This window comes from Chroicocephalus ridibundus, chromosome 4 (genome assembly GCF_963924245.1).
Source record: "Chroicocephalus ridibundus chromosome 4, bChrRid1.1, whole genome shotgun sequence".
NCBI classification, from domain to species: domain Eukaryota; kingdom Metazoa; phylum Chordata; class Aves; order Charadriiformes; family Laridae; genus Chroicocephalus; species Chroicocephalus ridibundus.
In genome coordinates, this window is record NC_086287.1 from 40,962,888 (window position 1) to 40,979,036 (window position 16,149).

The 16,149-nt window shown below is 45.5% G+C and overlaps 1 protein-coding gene across 5 annotated transcripts in view; it reads right to left on the reverse strand.

The window, feature by feature from the left end:
• Positions 1 to 16,149, reverse strand: part of ACTN1 (actinin alpha 1) — a 92,309-nt gene that overhangs the window by 44,421 nt on the left and 31,739 nt on the right. For all 5 annotated transcript variants that reach the window (XM_063331633.1, XM_063331631.1, XM_063331632.1 and 2 more), the window contains exon 2: positions 3,429 to 3,543. In XM_063331633.1, the coding sequence (XP_063187703.1) occupies positions 3,429 to 3,543 (115 nt within the window). The remainder of the gene's footprint in view (positions 1 to 3,428; positions 3,544 to 16,149) is intronic.

Genomic DNA, 16,149 nt, shown 5'->3' on the forward strand with positions numbered 1-16,149 from the left:
AAAATAAAGACAAGAGATAAAGTTTCATCTGGAACAGCAAGACGATCCAATTCACCTTGTGGCCGCAGGATGCGCATTGCCAACACAAGGGAGAGCATCTGAACCGCTCTCCCTGGGGCCTGCGAGAGCAGGATTGTTCCCTCTGACAGCAACATGATCCTCGAGCAGTTGATGGTGATTGCAAAACTGCAGTCTCCCTCTCTCAAATACCACAATAGGATATTTGTTTTAGAATCATTTTTTTTGGAGCTTAAAAAGTCCCAAAGCCCGATGGCTATTTCCTTCAGACTTGGACTTTATTACAAATTTAGATTTCCAGAGAAAAGCTTCATCTGGTTCCATGCCATACATTATTAATGGTGTAGACTGTTAAAACGGAAGCCCGCTAGAAATATGTTCTACTTTCAGCTATTTGCATCATCGCTTTATTTCTCAGTACTTCTCCCATCTGAGACAATGAAAATGGTCTACTCACTTCCATTCTCTGATCTCCATGTACTAGCCCAAGGCTGTACTTTAAAAGCCAAACAATGCAAGGAAGTGTTGGCATAGAAGTTGTTTACAGCAAATTTGTTTAGGAAAAAATTGAATTAGTCATTCCTTCTGTTTGGGGGGAAAAGAAAAAGCCTTAAAACTTTATTTTAAAAGTACTAAACATGGGCTTAGCCTTTTTCAGTCTTGTAGTATTATTTTTAAAATGGCTTTGTCAGGGGGAAGGAAACACATGCGGTGAAAAATGAAAGTGTGTCATTTGGGGCAATTTCGGGGGGGGAAGGGGGGGCAGCAACTGTTACTTCCCACCACAGAGGCCAACAGGAGAGGACCCGCGATGAGGATGTCCCAGGACTGTCTGTGGAGCTTCCCCCACTGCACAGTGGCTGGGGGACTGAAGGCCTCCGACTGGGCTGGAAGGGGACCCATCAGCAGCACCACAGCTCACCACCAGAAAATACCGGGCCGAGTAAAACTGAGGGGCTCTCCTCTTGCAGAACACCACTGCTTCCCATATTTTGGGAAGTCGCGTCGGATAGGAAAACTGCTTCCTACCTGCCCTAGTTAGGCAGCAACGTGTCACCAAGGACACACAGGAGGGTCTGCCCTGAAACAGATTTCCCACAACCCCAGCGACATGGTCCCTCTCCCACCCTAGGGTCTCCAGCAGCTTCCCTTCCATCCCTCCTCCCACAGCAGCATGGCAGCAGCCACTGCTGCAGCGGGGGCAGAGGTAGATAGTGCTCCCTCACTCTCACACAACCCAGTCAGGCAGCCAGGTGGGAGGCAGGGCTTGGCTCTGCATGGCTCTTGGCCAGCCAAGCTGAGCACTCTCACGGCTGAAGGCTCTTATGGCCATCGCCCTCTGGGTGAGATGAAAAGATCAGCCTGCCACAGAACAACCCTGGCCACGCCAAATTCCTGTCAGCAGCACTGTAGTCCACCAAAACATGGGAAGAGGAAGATGTAAAGTGAGCCAAGAACTGAAAGGAAAGGCCAGAAGCTGGAACTGGAGGGCTAAGAGTCATCCGGAGACTCACCCTTTTGGCAAATGATCAGTGGGAACCATGGCAGGAACACACATGCAAGCCCTTGCCAACCAGCAGGAGACTCCTTACCCCAGCACTGCTCTTGGGTTGGGCTGCTGCTTCCCCAACTATGGGCCAAAGGGGCTACTAAGTGGGGCCAACAGCTGCAAGGAGGCTCCAAAAGAGCAGCAGGGCTCACAACTGGAAATGGAACCGCCAATGATGGAAATGAAATGTGGAAAAAACCCACTGTGCTAAATTTCTTCTCTTTTGATGCTGTACCTAGGAGAGCTTTTGCTGGCTCTAAGGAAAGGATGCTCAGTCCTTAGTGTGTGAAGGACCGTGGCCTCTGGTGGGATGCAGCCCATGGCAGTTTGCCGTGCCTTTGGCCACTGGTCATCGAGCAACAGGCTGTGGGCACAGAGTCGCTCTGCAGTGGATGGGGAAATGCTGTGCCCACTCCACCAGTGCACTCAAAAGCTTTTATCTTCTTCCCAAACTGAGAGGGGTCCAAGAGGACCTGCCAGTGGCCTCCCAAAGGGACAACAGGAGAGGAAGATTGGGAAATGAGGCAAGAAAATCAGGCAGTGTAAGGTATGAGACCCCCTGCTCTAGCACCAAGCCTCACCCACCCTCCCCTTTCATGCTTCTCTTCCCTATCTTCCAGTTCAGCGATTAGAAACTAAGCCATCAAGGCCCATCTGCCCCAGATTCCAGGCTGCAGCACCTCCTCCGCAAGGGAACATAAATACAGAAAATAAATTAATAGGACTCTGCTACCATGTTTCTCACAGGCCCTGCAGAAGCAATGCGCATGCCACAAAGTTCTGATAATATTTTGAACTCTGATCCCTCCAAACCACAAGCATGGGCAAAAACTCTGAGGTTTTATCCTATATTCATAAATTCTGAAAACACATATACCGACAGCACTTTGCAGCAGCTGGCAAAGGAGAAGGGAAGGGAATGAAAGGAAAGGAGGGGCAGAGAGAAGGCAGTCTGAGTGCTTTTATCATGGCAATTTTATTGGAAAATGCACCAAGAAGGTCAAGAGTGCAAGTCACTGGGTTGCTATTACTGGCTCAGAATCCGTCAAACGAAAGTCCATGAGCATACAACCCCAGTTTCATACATACAGTCTTATCCCCCCTCGATGCCTCCCATAATACTTTACTAAGGTATTTATTTCATCAGCACATGAATAGGGATTACTGTTTATATGAAATAATCCCTGGGAGATATCTGTCAAGTAGTGGGACATTTGTGATAGGGAGTGAAAACAAATCTGATCTAACTTGTTCATGCCACTATTTTCATTTCAGACTGGGTTTTCTGGGATTTTGCTTTTCTTTGGGATTTTTTTTTCCCCCTGAAGGCTTGAGCGCTGAGCTCAGATTGAAACTAGAATGGAAAAACTTCAGTCACAGCTGAAACTGAGCAACACAGAAGATTTACTGGTTTGACTCCCCTCTTCCAATAACTTCTATCCTATTCCCACTGTCATGTGGCTTTGGTATGATTTGCCAGTGCAGCCTTCCCACACTCTTCCCAGAGCTGCTTCATCAGCCCTGCCAAGCAGTAAGAGCTGTTGCCTGAGTCTTCACAGGAGGCTGTGCATTCCTGACGGGCAGAGGAAAGCCGAGAGGCAGGAACAGGAATGCAACGGGCAGCTTGCACAGGCCATGGGGCTTGGACTACATTCCAAAAGCACATTAATGGTCACTGCTGGAGACAAGATATTCGTTAGGGAGGAATTTGTTCTGAATCAGAAAGCAGCTGTTCTTATATTCCATCAAAATCTGCAGCATTGCAGCCCTTGCTGTCCCTATTCTGAGAGAAAGGGGGAGGACAGATTTCTGAATGGAGATGCTCAGGACACTTGAGAGCACCACACAGAACCTCTCTCACCTGAAATGACTTCCAGAAGTAACATGAGTTTGAGGCCATCCCTGAAATCTTCCTCTATGTTCTCAATCTGTGTCCCAGCCTTGCGGAGGTGAGAGTTACACCATGCTGTAAACGTCTAAAACACAGGAAAGAAAGAAAGAGGAAAAAAAAAAAGCAGTCAGTAATCTTCCCAAAAGCCAAACAACAGTTCAGAACCAATGCAGTGCTGCTAGGTACCATGACACAGATTCAAATGCTGGTTAGGTCATCATCTTCCCACCTGTTGCCCTTGTGGAGCACAATCATTAGTGCTTAAATATCCAAAGAAGTTGCAGGGTGTTCTCACAACAGAGGGAGTCTGAGAGAGACATTCACTTCATGGCTCCAGCATGTCTGATTTTCTGGAGAGGCCCCTACATTTTGTGTTTGGTTTAGAATACTTTGAAACTGATTTTAAGGCATGCTAAGTGCTCAGATTGCTAAGGACTCCAGTGGTGTTAGATGACACAACATAACATGAAGGAGAACAGAAAACAGAATTCCAGATCTTCCCACCTCTAGACAGGTGCTTGAGAAAATAAGGACCATTCGTCTATGGCCAACTGCCTCTGGCCTAATCCATCCCCAGCAAACACTGCAGCCCTTAGACACACACTGAGGGACAGCGTGCCGAGCTCCTCAGCCACATCCCAGTAGTGTGCCTCCTGCTGCCTTTGTTCTCACCAGCTCGCTGCTAAGCAGACCTCCCTCCCCTTCATCACTGTCCCACCTTCTCTCCCCCCTCGTGTGGAAGAGCAAATGCTTTCTGAATAACAATGCTATCACCTGTCTCAGCAGAAGTGGGGGCCACAGAAAGGATAAAAGTAAGCATTACTTAGCAACACTACTGCCTAGCACAGTCCCAAACTCCCACTATTTGAAAGCCTCTGGCAGAAGGATCACTGCAGCCACCTCAATGATAGAAATCACAGTCACTCTGTAATTAGGGATATTATGCACCACCACTGGAGTAATAATATGAGTTTGAAGTGCGGGAGAGACTGAGGTCCAAACTGCAACACAGCCAGCGGCATTCAGGCTAAACAAAACTCTTCTTGGAAACGCTTTCTGACCTCAAGTGGTCAGAATAAGAGGATCTCTCATATAAGAGAAATGAATTTCACCACAACTGATGACAAGACACATTTTCTGTGGTTGCAATCTGTCAGCCCATGTTCTGAACAATGGCCATGTGGAGCACTGAAGGGGAAGAGACCACCTCACCCAAGAGATGTGATAGTAGGGATTATCTCAAAAGAGCACCATGTGAATGGGTCTGTAAGTGCTACCATTCAATGGTCAAAACACAATAAGCAAATATAAAACACCTCAGAAACCTCAGTGTGACATGGTCTCAAATAGGTGAATCAAAGAGCCCAACCTGGAGATGCAGAAGCTGTTTGACACAAGAGTACTGTTTGAAGAGTAAATGGTAGCAACTAGTTCTTTTAAGGCAGACAAGTTTGTTCAAGTGCTAATGAATGTGTTTCACAGTGTTTGAATAAGGATACAAAGTAAACCCTTTCCTTTGTACAAACTGATAACCCCTCAATCACTCTTTAAATAGAAGGGTGAGGTTACTAAAAAAATGAGCGGCTCCAAAAGCTCAGTGCTACCACAAGGAAAGGAGGTCTTTCTTCCTTCCCTCTCCCAGATGTGCTCCCAGAGCCAATTCAACTCACTGACCCAGCAAAGAACTGTTTACTTGCTTTGGTAAGGCTAGTCTTCTGCTTAGTAGTGCATGGAGGCAGTTCAGCAGTCTAACAAGTCTCTGGAAGAGAAAATTGGGCATACATGGGACAAGCAGGAAGGTGGAGTGGACCACAGCAGTCATGCCATCTTAGGCTGTATGGGAACCACAGCAGAAAGGACTCAGCTGATACCGAAGCACAGCATGCCAAAATTTTAGAAATGCTTCACCACTGCTTAAACCACGCACAGGATTTCAAAAGATAGTTTACCCCAAATGGCAAAGAGCATCAGGGCTTGTTCTTATTTGTCTGGAAGCTGGGCTTCCTCTACTAACCTGCCCACATTCGTGCTTACACGACTACAAATAGCATAGCAGAATCTTTCCTTGGAAAAAACATAGCTCAACAGCTGCCGAGCTTCCCACTGCTGTGCTCTGGCCTTGCTCTCCGCCAGGGCTGTGGGATGGAGCAGGATAACAGTGCAGCTGTAAATACTTTCATGGCAATGGCCCTTTGGACAGATGCATGTATTGTGAAAGTCTGGGATCTCTTTTTTTCAAGATGGCCTGGTTTCCTTCCAGATTTGAAAGCTTTTAAAAAAAAGAGTAAGTCATTAAGCACCTTTTATTGCTTTTTATTGTTATTCCCCAGAGAAATAAAAGTGTTTTTTGTTGTTTTTTTTTTTTTTTTTTTCCAAGTAAGAGCAGTGTTATTTGAAAATGGGACCTGCATCCTGAAGTACATCCTTTTGGCACTACTTTCTTCATTCTACTGCCTGCACTGTATAACATGAGAAGAGGTTCATTCATTCAGCTCCCCTTTTGCAGCCAGGTTCCTTCACTCCTCCAGAGAGGCAAATGAAAGCAGAGATGCTTTCAAATGCTACATCATCATCACATATCAAAGTATGAGAGCAAGTTATGTCAGCAAGGTTGTGGATGTCCATGAACCTCCTTCTTGTATTTGGAGAGCAGACAAAGCAAGATACCTAGAGCTAGTGACTGGCCCTGGGCCACATTACAAAATCCACGTGGAATTGAGGAGGATGTCTGAGATCTAACTCTCAGGCCACCAGGCTGCACTTCTATTTCTTCTATGAATTCTCTGAAGCCACTTCAGTTTTGTTTTCTATCAGCCCAAAGCAGGTCAGAAAGTTCTGCTTTAAAACATGAATACTCCCAGTATACCTTAACTGGGCATCTCTCTGCAAATTTTGAGGATGGAAAAGGGTGACCAGGTCTACATTTCTAAGAAACACAGACTAAATAAAAAGCAAACCTTCTAAACTTTGCATTATTATAAAGCCTGGCGGGATAACCAGACCAGTGAGAGTATTTTTATTGCTGCAAGAGTCATCTAGGGCTTGGTGGAAAAGTAAGTCACAGATTCAGCACTCCTGCTTCTTCTGATGGAGCCATCTCCACCACATCATGCAGAGTGAGACGACTCTGCAAAACACTGACATTGGCCATCACTGGCAGAGTTGACACCTCAGCTCCTCAAGGACATGCACCGTGAAGGGTTAATAGACAAAGCATACACAGTTCGCACTAGACAACTCCCAGATGCGTAGACATTTTCTCAAGGCACCCTTGAGTTGCTGCATGAACTCCAATAAGCATAACACCATAAGGAGCACAACAGCGTATGGGAACAGCAACAAACCGCCGATGCATTAAGCCATTTTACAAGAAATCAGGATTATGAATGCTTTTAATAATTGTAATGGGATTCACAAACTATATTCTTCACAGGCCAACCCAGAGCAACATCCACCAAAACATAATAATAAGAAAATAGCTTTATGTTACATTTGCTGCATATACTGCACAGAAGTAAACAAACTATCTTCTTACTTCAAAGTAGCAAATTGGAAGGAAATTTGACAGACAGATAGGAGAATGCTGGAGAAGTGTGGCAGAAAAGTCAGCAGGAGTAAGGGAAGGGAGAGCTGAAATTTTTGCTGTCCGCTGGGGTCTTGCAGTCCTGGCAGTCTTGTTTGGAGCCATTTTTACCGACTTGGCTTCATGCATCTGCACAGAATCCTTTTTGTTATTCTAGGAAACCTACTGAAACCACCCACTCGCCCCATCCATCCTCTGGGCAACACAGTCGCTCCTCCCCTTGCCCTGAGTCACAGCTAGCAGTGACAATCGTCTCAGGGCAGCCACTAAGCCCTGCTGTGCTGTCTGTCACCATCAAACAAACAGAAAAGGCTGCTGAGAGCAGCCAGCCGTCTTTCTGGCACAGGCCCGGCCCTGGGAGCAGTCATACAAAAAAAAAAAACCAACAAAAAAACCCACCTGTGTTTGCTGGGGTGAGGTGAGGCGCACCCCAGTCTGAAGGGCAGAAAAGCACTGCCAGGTGGCAAGCACTGTCTCCTCTGTCATGAACTCAAATCATTGCTCTGAGGCAGCAGATGTGCTTCCTTGCTGCCTGCAGACGCAGAAGGCTGGAGATTATTCTCCTGCTTACCTCTAACTCCCTGTCCCAAGATGGGGAAACAAATACTCTGTTAATCTTGAGGTTTACGGAAATTTCACAGAGCTGGAAAACTACTCACAGTTAAATAATAGCACAAAAACATACCATCAACTGGATTTTCTTTATACAAATCTCACACCATAAATTTTCTGTGGTAACTGCAGAAGAGGTGCAAAGAGAGCCGTGTTTCTTGCCCCTTGGATCTTTCCATACATTGTACTGTATTTCGTTTTTGGACACAACAGATCACTAGGACCCCCCTGCCAGTCTCCCTCTTGTTCAGGGTTCGCAATGGAGGATGCCCAATGAAGGAGCACGCGTGCATTTGCATGTACATGTATGCATTTCTCATCATTGCTCTGAGCATCCCCTGCTCCCATCTAGCTATGATTTTTTTTTTTTTTTTTTTTACACCCCAGATACATCAGCAAGATCCCTGACACTGGGATCAACTCTTGCTATTTGTGTGCTGTACAAACAATGGGACCTTCATATTCTACCACAATATAACCTGCCAGCTCATAAAAAGAATAGCAAGCAAATATGATTAACTGCTCTGCTGCCTCAGCACATGAGGCAGGTTTACTGCTGGGGTAACCTCTACAAGCCTACCTGCATACCTGTTTTAACAGGCACGCACACCTTTCTTCTGACACAACACGAAGGGTCCCTGCTTCTCAGAGTTCACTGTATCAACCCTTGCCCAGGCACGAGTGGCATGAATTAAGAAAAAACAACAGCCAGGTGACTGCTGGAGGTCCTGCAGCCAAAGCTCTAATGAGATACCATCTTCAGCTAGCTCCTTCCAGGTCTCTCCCAGTCCTGCCATCTGCAAACCTACCTTTGGTTCTCCCTGCATTACACGTGCATGCACACATGAACTCTCCGGTACTCTTTGCACTTCCCTAACTTTTGCTTTTGATTCTGAAGCAAATAACCTTTCCTCTTCACACTATCCTTTCCAAATTCAGTACCTCTCTGCTACTGAAGTGGCTGAGGAAATGTTCCCGAAACCTGGGGAAGTAGGAGAGTAAGTCAACATTTTTACATTTAAAGAATGCTTCTGCTTGAAAAACAGCAGTGCTGTGACACCGCTGAGAGCAGACCTAGAGAGCTCTTTGCTGCAAGAAAACAGTCAGAAGGCACTTCAGCCACTGAGCAATTTTAGCAATGTAAATGTTGAAGCTACCACAACCGTGTAAGTGACAGATATTAAAAAAAATAAATGGGCAGTTTTATCTCTTTGTGGCTGCAACAGTGACACTCCAGCTTTATCTGACCTTTCCAGATGCTCTTTGCTTCTCTCCTTGCTAAATCACTCTTCCATGCAGCCCTGCTTTCCATGGGTGAGTGTAAACTTTATGACACAGCCAAGGGACTGCCATATTTGTGTAACAACCCTGGAGAAGCTGTAACTGAGACAGAGCAGTGCTGCTTGCCTCCTTCCTGACAGGAGAAAGCTCTGGCTTAAGCAAGCAAAGAAAGAATTCACTGGAGCACTGCCTCGCCAGAACACCACCACCGTGCTCAAAGGGAGGCGGCATTCACGGCCACCAAGGCACCCTCCCTTCCTTGCGTTTATGCTGGGGGATGAATTTTAAGCAAGTATTTCAACACAGCTCTGCTGTTGAGATGTGTCCACAAAGGTTTGGCTCCTGTTAAGAAGGGGATGGAATTGCTAGCACACAAAGCACAGTTTTATGCTGTCTGCACACGTGCTCTGCAAAGTGAGGTCTTGAACAGGCTGAAAGCTATGGGTGCTAGCCCAGGCTTTCTTCTAGTGTTGTAGGGGAAGTGACAGGAAGACTCCCTTTCCATTCACCAGAAAAGAAAGCAGGATATTCAAACAATACATCGTGCACAGCTGGAAAACAAAATCAGTTTACCCAGCTGCAAGCGTTGCTCTTCTGCTAGTCACACGTTCAGAGCAGTGCACCTGGGCTTCTGACTGCACAGCCAGGCTGCATTCCCTGCTTGGCCTGAAAGCAAACTCCATGGCGCCTGCTTACTACAATGCCATATGTTACAGGACTGCTGAGACAGATCCACTAATTCTTGCAACAAATTCTACATCAGATTCCACTCTGCAAGAAATTTTATTTAAATGAAATTATCTGGAACAACGACTGAGACACTCACCTAATAATGACTAATAGTTTATTAAGAGCAGGCAGAAAACTGCTGCACACACAGGTTTTTTTTAAGCAATAGAATTGCTAATAAAGCAGTTCCAGCTGCCCGAAAATGGGATCCTTCCCACCTTAGTAGTCTGAGAGCTGAATATACTGTATCAAAGTAAGGAGGATGCTAACCCACAGTCACCACAAATCTGCCTCTCGTTCCTTGAACATACAGACTAGGCCATCATTAGCTTATTAATCAGAGGATTTTAGACTGCAAGGCTGGGAAGGCCATGAAACAAACCTCAGCCACCCAGTCAAGTTTCCCCGCACTCAGCACTAATTCGTCACCAGCATTCACCCCCAGGGGCTCGTGTGATTTTCCCCTTCCTGGTGCTATTGCTCTCTGACAGTTTCTGTGGTACTCCCTTCTCCAAATCCTCCTTTCACACTTTAAAGCACTTGGAAGAATCGCTGGGGTCTTGTGGGTGGCTCCTTGTCACCCTCCCCGCACTCAACACAGACTCAAAAGACAGGCTTGGTTGCAGCTTCTTTTCCTGCCAAAGGCTGTGGTATAAGCTGACAAAGAGGTGCTCAGTTAATTAGGGAGTAATTACAAAGCGATCCTGTCAACACCTTGGAATAAGAAAGGCCACGGCTGGACAAGACAGATCACACCAACTACCCTAGTGAAGAAAGCTGGGCACTGAAAGGGCCCTTCAGGAACTACAACTGTGATCAGATAAGCCAAAACAGTCTCCTGGCCCACTGAATAGTTTCTGTGTAATAGTTTCTGTGCCCACAGGTTGCAAGTGACAGCTTTATACACATATATATTAGTGGGTTTCAGCTGTTATGGAGGAACTGCAGCCCTACAGCCCTCACTTGTGAATATTACACCTCTTGGTTTACTCCTTGTCATGCTTGGATGTCTGCTAGGATGCCCAAAAACACTCACAAATGGCTGTCCTCTCCCTGCAGAGGAGCTCTAGGGATTGGAGATCCTCTACACAAACCTCATTGCAAGTCCAGGAAGCCACTCAAAGTGCCTTTTGTTTGAACACGAAATTAAGAGATCAGCCACCATTTGCCATACCTTCCAGTTTCATCTTCTAACCTGAAACACCTCCACTGCACATTGGTTTGCATTTGAAGTCACCTAACAATTTTGAAAATAAGAAAGGCATTTGATAAACCCTTTCAGCCTTTACTAAGCCCATCCTCTAGGACACTGGGGTGGTTCAAAGAGCTTGGTTTGTGTTGAAGAGTTATGCTATCAGCAGCCTGACCTCTAAATTACAGGTATGATGGTCAATGAGACCAACACCGCACAATGAGGAGCATTACTTTCCAATGGAGTTGGCCAATTCTCTTAGAAAGACCAAAGGAATTAAACGCATATTCAGATAGAATCATTACAGACACTCGTAGCGCTATTTCACCACCCTCACAAAAGGAGTTTAGTACCACTGGCATCAGTGGTAATATCCTGTTCTGGTTTAATTGCAGCTGCTGAGTTCCAAGCATGGTTGAAAGATAAAATATAGCCCCCGCTGCTTCTGAAGTACTACATCCTGAAAACAGGAGGTATCATTACATTGTCTGTGTTACCAGCATACACCTAAAGAACCGTTTGGTGGCTGCATAAGGAATTACTGAGGGTGAAAAGGAAAACTGTAAGTTTACTTGCATTTCCCAACTCCAGGGTACAGCCCTTGCAACTTGGAAACACAGAGCTCAGTCACTGCTTCTTAGCCACTTCCCAAAACCAGTCTCTACAGCTCAGGATGAGAACAACACTACAGCAGTAAGAGCCCCAGCCCTAACCATAACTGCATAAGCCAGGCTGGATCCCACTGGGAACATGAAGTTCACTACCAAAGCGTCTCCTTGTCCAGAGGAGCTAGGAACTGTTGCATAGGGAAAATAAACCCTCCTGACAATCAATTAATCTTTTTGGACAATGGCAATGAATCAGCACATCACTTGCAAGAAGTGCAAGTAAATTCAGTGTAGGAGTTTATTTTTGCTCAGTGGATTACAGTTGTCTGTCTTGCACAATTTTAATTTTCCTCTCCTAGAAGACAGTACAAAAAAGAAAAAGCCAGAGTCCCTTTCACACTAGTTTTCCTGTGGCATGGTATTAACTGCTTTGGAGTCAGAACAATCCCTTTTATTAGCTAACAACAGGCTAAATTAGCGAGGGCAGAAATCTCAATCTAGTGCACTTCCCGTCCAACACAGGGTAAATATTTGTTCTCTACATTTCTGCTTCTGGAGTCTTTAACTCCATTTCTGCTACAGAGCTGCACCATTTTAGGAAGAATCTGCTTCTGGCATTTGAAAGCTACTGACCATTAAATCAATGAGTCGTCTGGCATTTCAGATCATTAAAATAAAAGCTCTCTTTATCCCAGAGTTACCAGGGAGCACTAATAGCTAGAAACTTACAAGAAGTCTTCAGACATGCAAAAACCATGCAAAAAAACTGTGCAAGGAGATCAACTGGCTAGAAGTATGGTCTTTTAGAGTTTATTGTGAAGCTCAGATTAGCAAGACTCTTCGTTATGCTCTTCTCTCTCCTATGAAATCAGCTCATAAATGTCAACTTGCTTCAAGCTCTCTCATAACAAAAATTAAACAGAGCTTGTCTCTGCACTTTATATGCTGAGCTTCCCAAATGCTTTATAGCATTTGAAGATATACTGGGAGCAATCATTTTACTGAGCACCAGGATGCAACTATTTATGGACTGAAAAGTGGCAACAAGCCACTGAAAGAAAGACTGTTTGATTCATGGAGGCTGAAATCCAACTGTCCAGAGCAGGACTGGGCCAGGACACCAGGATGAAAACCTTCATGAGCAGCCTTATGTCCCTGATGGCAGGCATGCACTTCACATCTCACTGCCCAGTCAAACTCTCTTGGAGGATTTATCCAGACCCAGTACTGGTTTCATGGTAAGGTGTCACCCACTCAGTCCCAGGAGAAGGCTGCGGGGGAAGACAGAGAATGCTTGGCTCTGTAACACAAATCAGGACACGTGGATCCACTCCAGCCACGGCTTGTCTGAGAGCACAGGAGAAGGGCACAGGACTTCTTTCAAGTGGAAGCAGGGCAGGGAGGTGCCCTCCCTCCAGTGGATTCACTTTGCTACACAGGCAGATGCAAATGCCACTGCTGTGCTGAAGATTTGTCTTGTGCTTCTGCTTTCATGGGGTGGGGGCACCTATCAGTTTATACGAAGTCCAGAAAGCCAGCAGTGCAGGAGCTGATCTGGCTGAAAGCCCTTCTGCAGTGTAAGTTCAGAGACATTTAGGACTACCCAGAGCCTTGCGTCCATCTTGCATGCTGCTGCCCTAAGGAGCTGCTTCCTCCAGCTTCCTTGGAGGACTCACACGTGTTGCTTTTTCTGTGGCTCCTCTTTAGCTGTTTACTTTGCTCATGAAGCGTAAGGGAGGAAGAGGAAGTTAGAGCTTCATTTATCCCCACTTTCCAAATACAGAGCTAAGTAAACAGGTTGAATAATTGAAACAACTTAATGTATTTGCCCACTGCTCCTTATGGATGCTGCAAAATTAAAACAAAGCATTGCTTCGGGCTTTTCAGCTGCAGAACTTTAGTGACTCTGCAGCTCTGGAAGGCAGAAAAAACTTGAAATAAGCTGGTTTTCTAAGGGATAATAGCAAGCATCCTGGCTAAAAGAAACTATAGCTGCATTTCTAGTGAGAAAGGGACTCCAAAGTGGTGTTTGGCACAAAGCCTAAGAGCTCTTTGACAAAGTGCAAGGAATCAGAAAAGATACCTGTATCCATCAGAATTTCTGAAGGCTACATGGCATGGATGTACTATGTATTTGGGCTTTGCTCCCATCACTGATGACACAAACTCTTAGTTAAAATGTACAGGAAGAAGATACTTTTAGATACACTTCTCCCCTTGGCCATCATCACTGTCCCTGACTTAATGTGTTGTCAATGCTCAGAGCTCTCATGCTTATCTGCAGCTGTGAAATGCATCACAGCTCCAGAGGATTCTCCTTTTGAACAAGGTCTGCAATTGTTAAAATCATTCACTTGATATGAGATTTTCCAAAATTAAGAAAATAGCTCCTGGGACAAGATGACTGTGATGCACATGTATTATCAAAGAAGTAAGGGCCATGAAGATTGGTAGGAACCTGACTGTGCTAGGGACTAGGCAGACTACACAGGGAGAAAAGCTGCTCTGTGCTCCAAAGCACTTCCAATATGAGACTCAGAGATGAGGGCAGTGTCATTCAGGGCGCTTGGCAGCGGTCTCAACGCATCCACAACCTACCTCTCGTCAGGTTCTCTACCAAGATCATAGTAAACTAAAAAGAGATTTAATCCAAAAAAAGATGGACACTATTTGAAAAAAAAAAAAAGCTACAAATAGCTCACAATTCCTACAAGCTACATACCTGTGTCTGAACAGGAGCCTCCTGTGCAAGACCACAGGACTGACACCCTCACACACACTAATGTTTGGTGCCATCACCTTGTTCTCAAAAGCTACATCCTGCTGCCACGGTGCAATTTGCTCTAGCTTGGTCCACGCAGTTGCTGCTGACAGCCTAACTGGAGGGGAAACAACAAAACTGTGGCTGTCTATAGCAGGCTACTCCTAAGTGAGAGAGGCGGTACAAACAAGAGCAAGAAAGCATTTGTTTGAAAATGTAACGAGCAGACATTTGGCATCAGGGGCTGATAGAGGCGAGAACTGACATCTCACAGCAGAGGGATAAGAAGAATGGGAGAGACAACATGAGGCCTTGAAAACAAAGGCAGGTACCTCATATTTAACAAGGTGAAGAAAGGGGTGCTACTGGAGAGACTTGAACTGAAGGGCCTGTTTATAAGTGATGGGTGACAAAAATTATCGCTGCAGCTGTTTGGTTGAGTATGATTGCATTGCTTCATAGAGGTCAGAAAAAAAGGATGTTGTGTTACTCAGACATAAGATAATTGAGAGCCCGTGCGGGAGCTGGACGGGAAATTCACCAGCTATTCCAGAGGGAAATGAAATGTCAGGTCAGACTAGGTAATATCACATTTATTGTTGGATGAAAGGATTTAACTCGTCTGGGTATAGGCAAGATATTGAATGTTTACATAAAGGCACTATGAAAAAAGTCCCACTGCTAACCCACATGAGCAGTAAATGTCTCCTAAAAGGTAAAATACGGAACTGAGCCTCAGAAACTCTAAGAGCGACCACCCTGGCACCCTCTCTCTCTCCCACCTCCACCCCCAGAACACAGACCAACACAGAGACTATGAAGAAGTGGAGCCGCTCCTCTATCTACCCCTAAAAGCAGATGTGTTCCTTTCATTCACACACACAGAGCAGCAGAGTTGTCACTTTTTACTGCTGTTATCCCTGTGAAGCAAGCCAGATGACAGGGGTGGTGCCACAATCTGCATCTTCTCATGTATGAAGAGTAGGTCCTTACTGTGACACCAGCTTGCTAGCGTGTCCACTACTACGAGCAGTGTCAAGATGATGAGATGCTCTGTGAACTACTGGGAGTTGACCACAGGCATCTCTCTTTCCACGATGTAACTCTTAGGTGGGCGCACATGTTTGTACAGCTGTACGTTCAATAGTGTTTTCACTTATAGTTTAAATACCCAGCACATGAAACACCTAGAACAACACAAATTCATATATATCAGTGTCTGTGTGTCCTCTGGTTGTAGGGAAGGGTATTTATTAATGTAACGGTCATATTTAAAATTGAATTGCATCGTGACTTATTTTTAATTGGACACTGAAAGTGCTAAAGCTACTGTGGGTGGTGAGATTATGAAGATGGTCTTTTCTGGGATCTTAAGATATATTCCTTGCTGAGGCATGAATGTGTCATCTAAGAGCTAGAATAAAACAGGATTTAAACTGTCTACACTAGCACTGAGTAACAAGCTATTTCTCAGTGTGCATCACAGCCCAAGGAGTGGTTTAATTAGTGAGCATCCTCATGGCCCCTAAGGCATCTGCATGTCATTGCAAGTTTCTAACACCACCTTACCACCACATGCACTGCAAGTGATGGGATCTCACATCTGCACCCAGGATATATACCCCTGACTGGTACTTGAAGCGTGCTTTGATGGATCCATGCCAAGTCTATGGGTACACCTGGACAGCACAGTGAAAACCAGTGTAGAGGTGTCTGAGTATCTGAGCCAAGGTACCAGAAGCAGCAGCGGTAGGAAAACACAGCTTGGTAAGGGCTATCTGATTTAGGAGCTATACCAGGGGTCCAGGGCACAGCCCCCCTGCAAAGATTAGTACATAGCAAGCATAGGAACTGAGGCTCAGTACTACAGTGGAGCAAAGAAGCAGGTGAGATTAGGTCAGGTCTTCCCAGCATGCGTGTTCAGA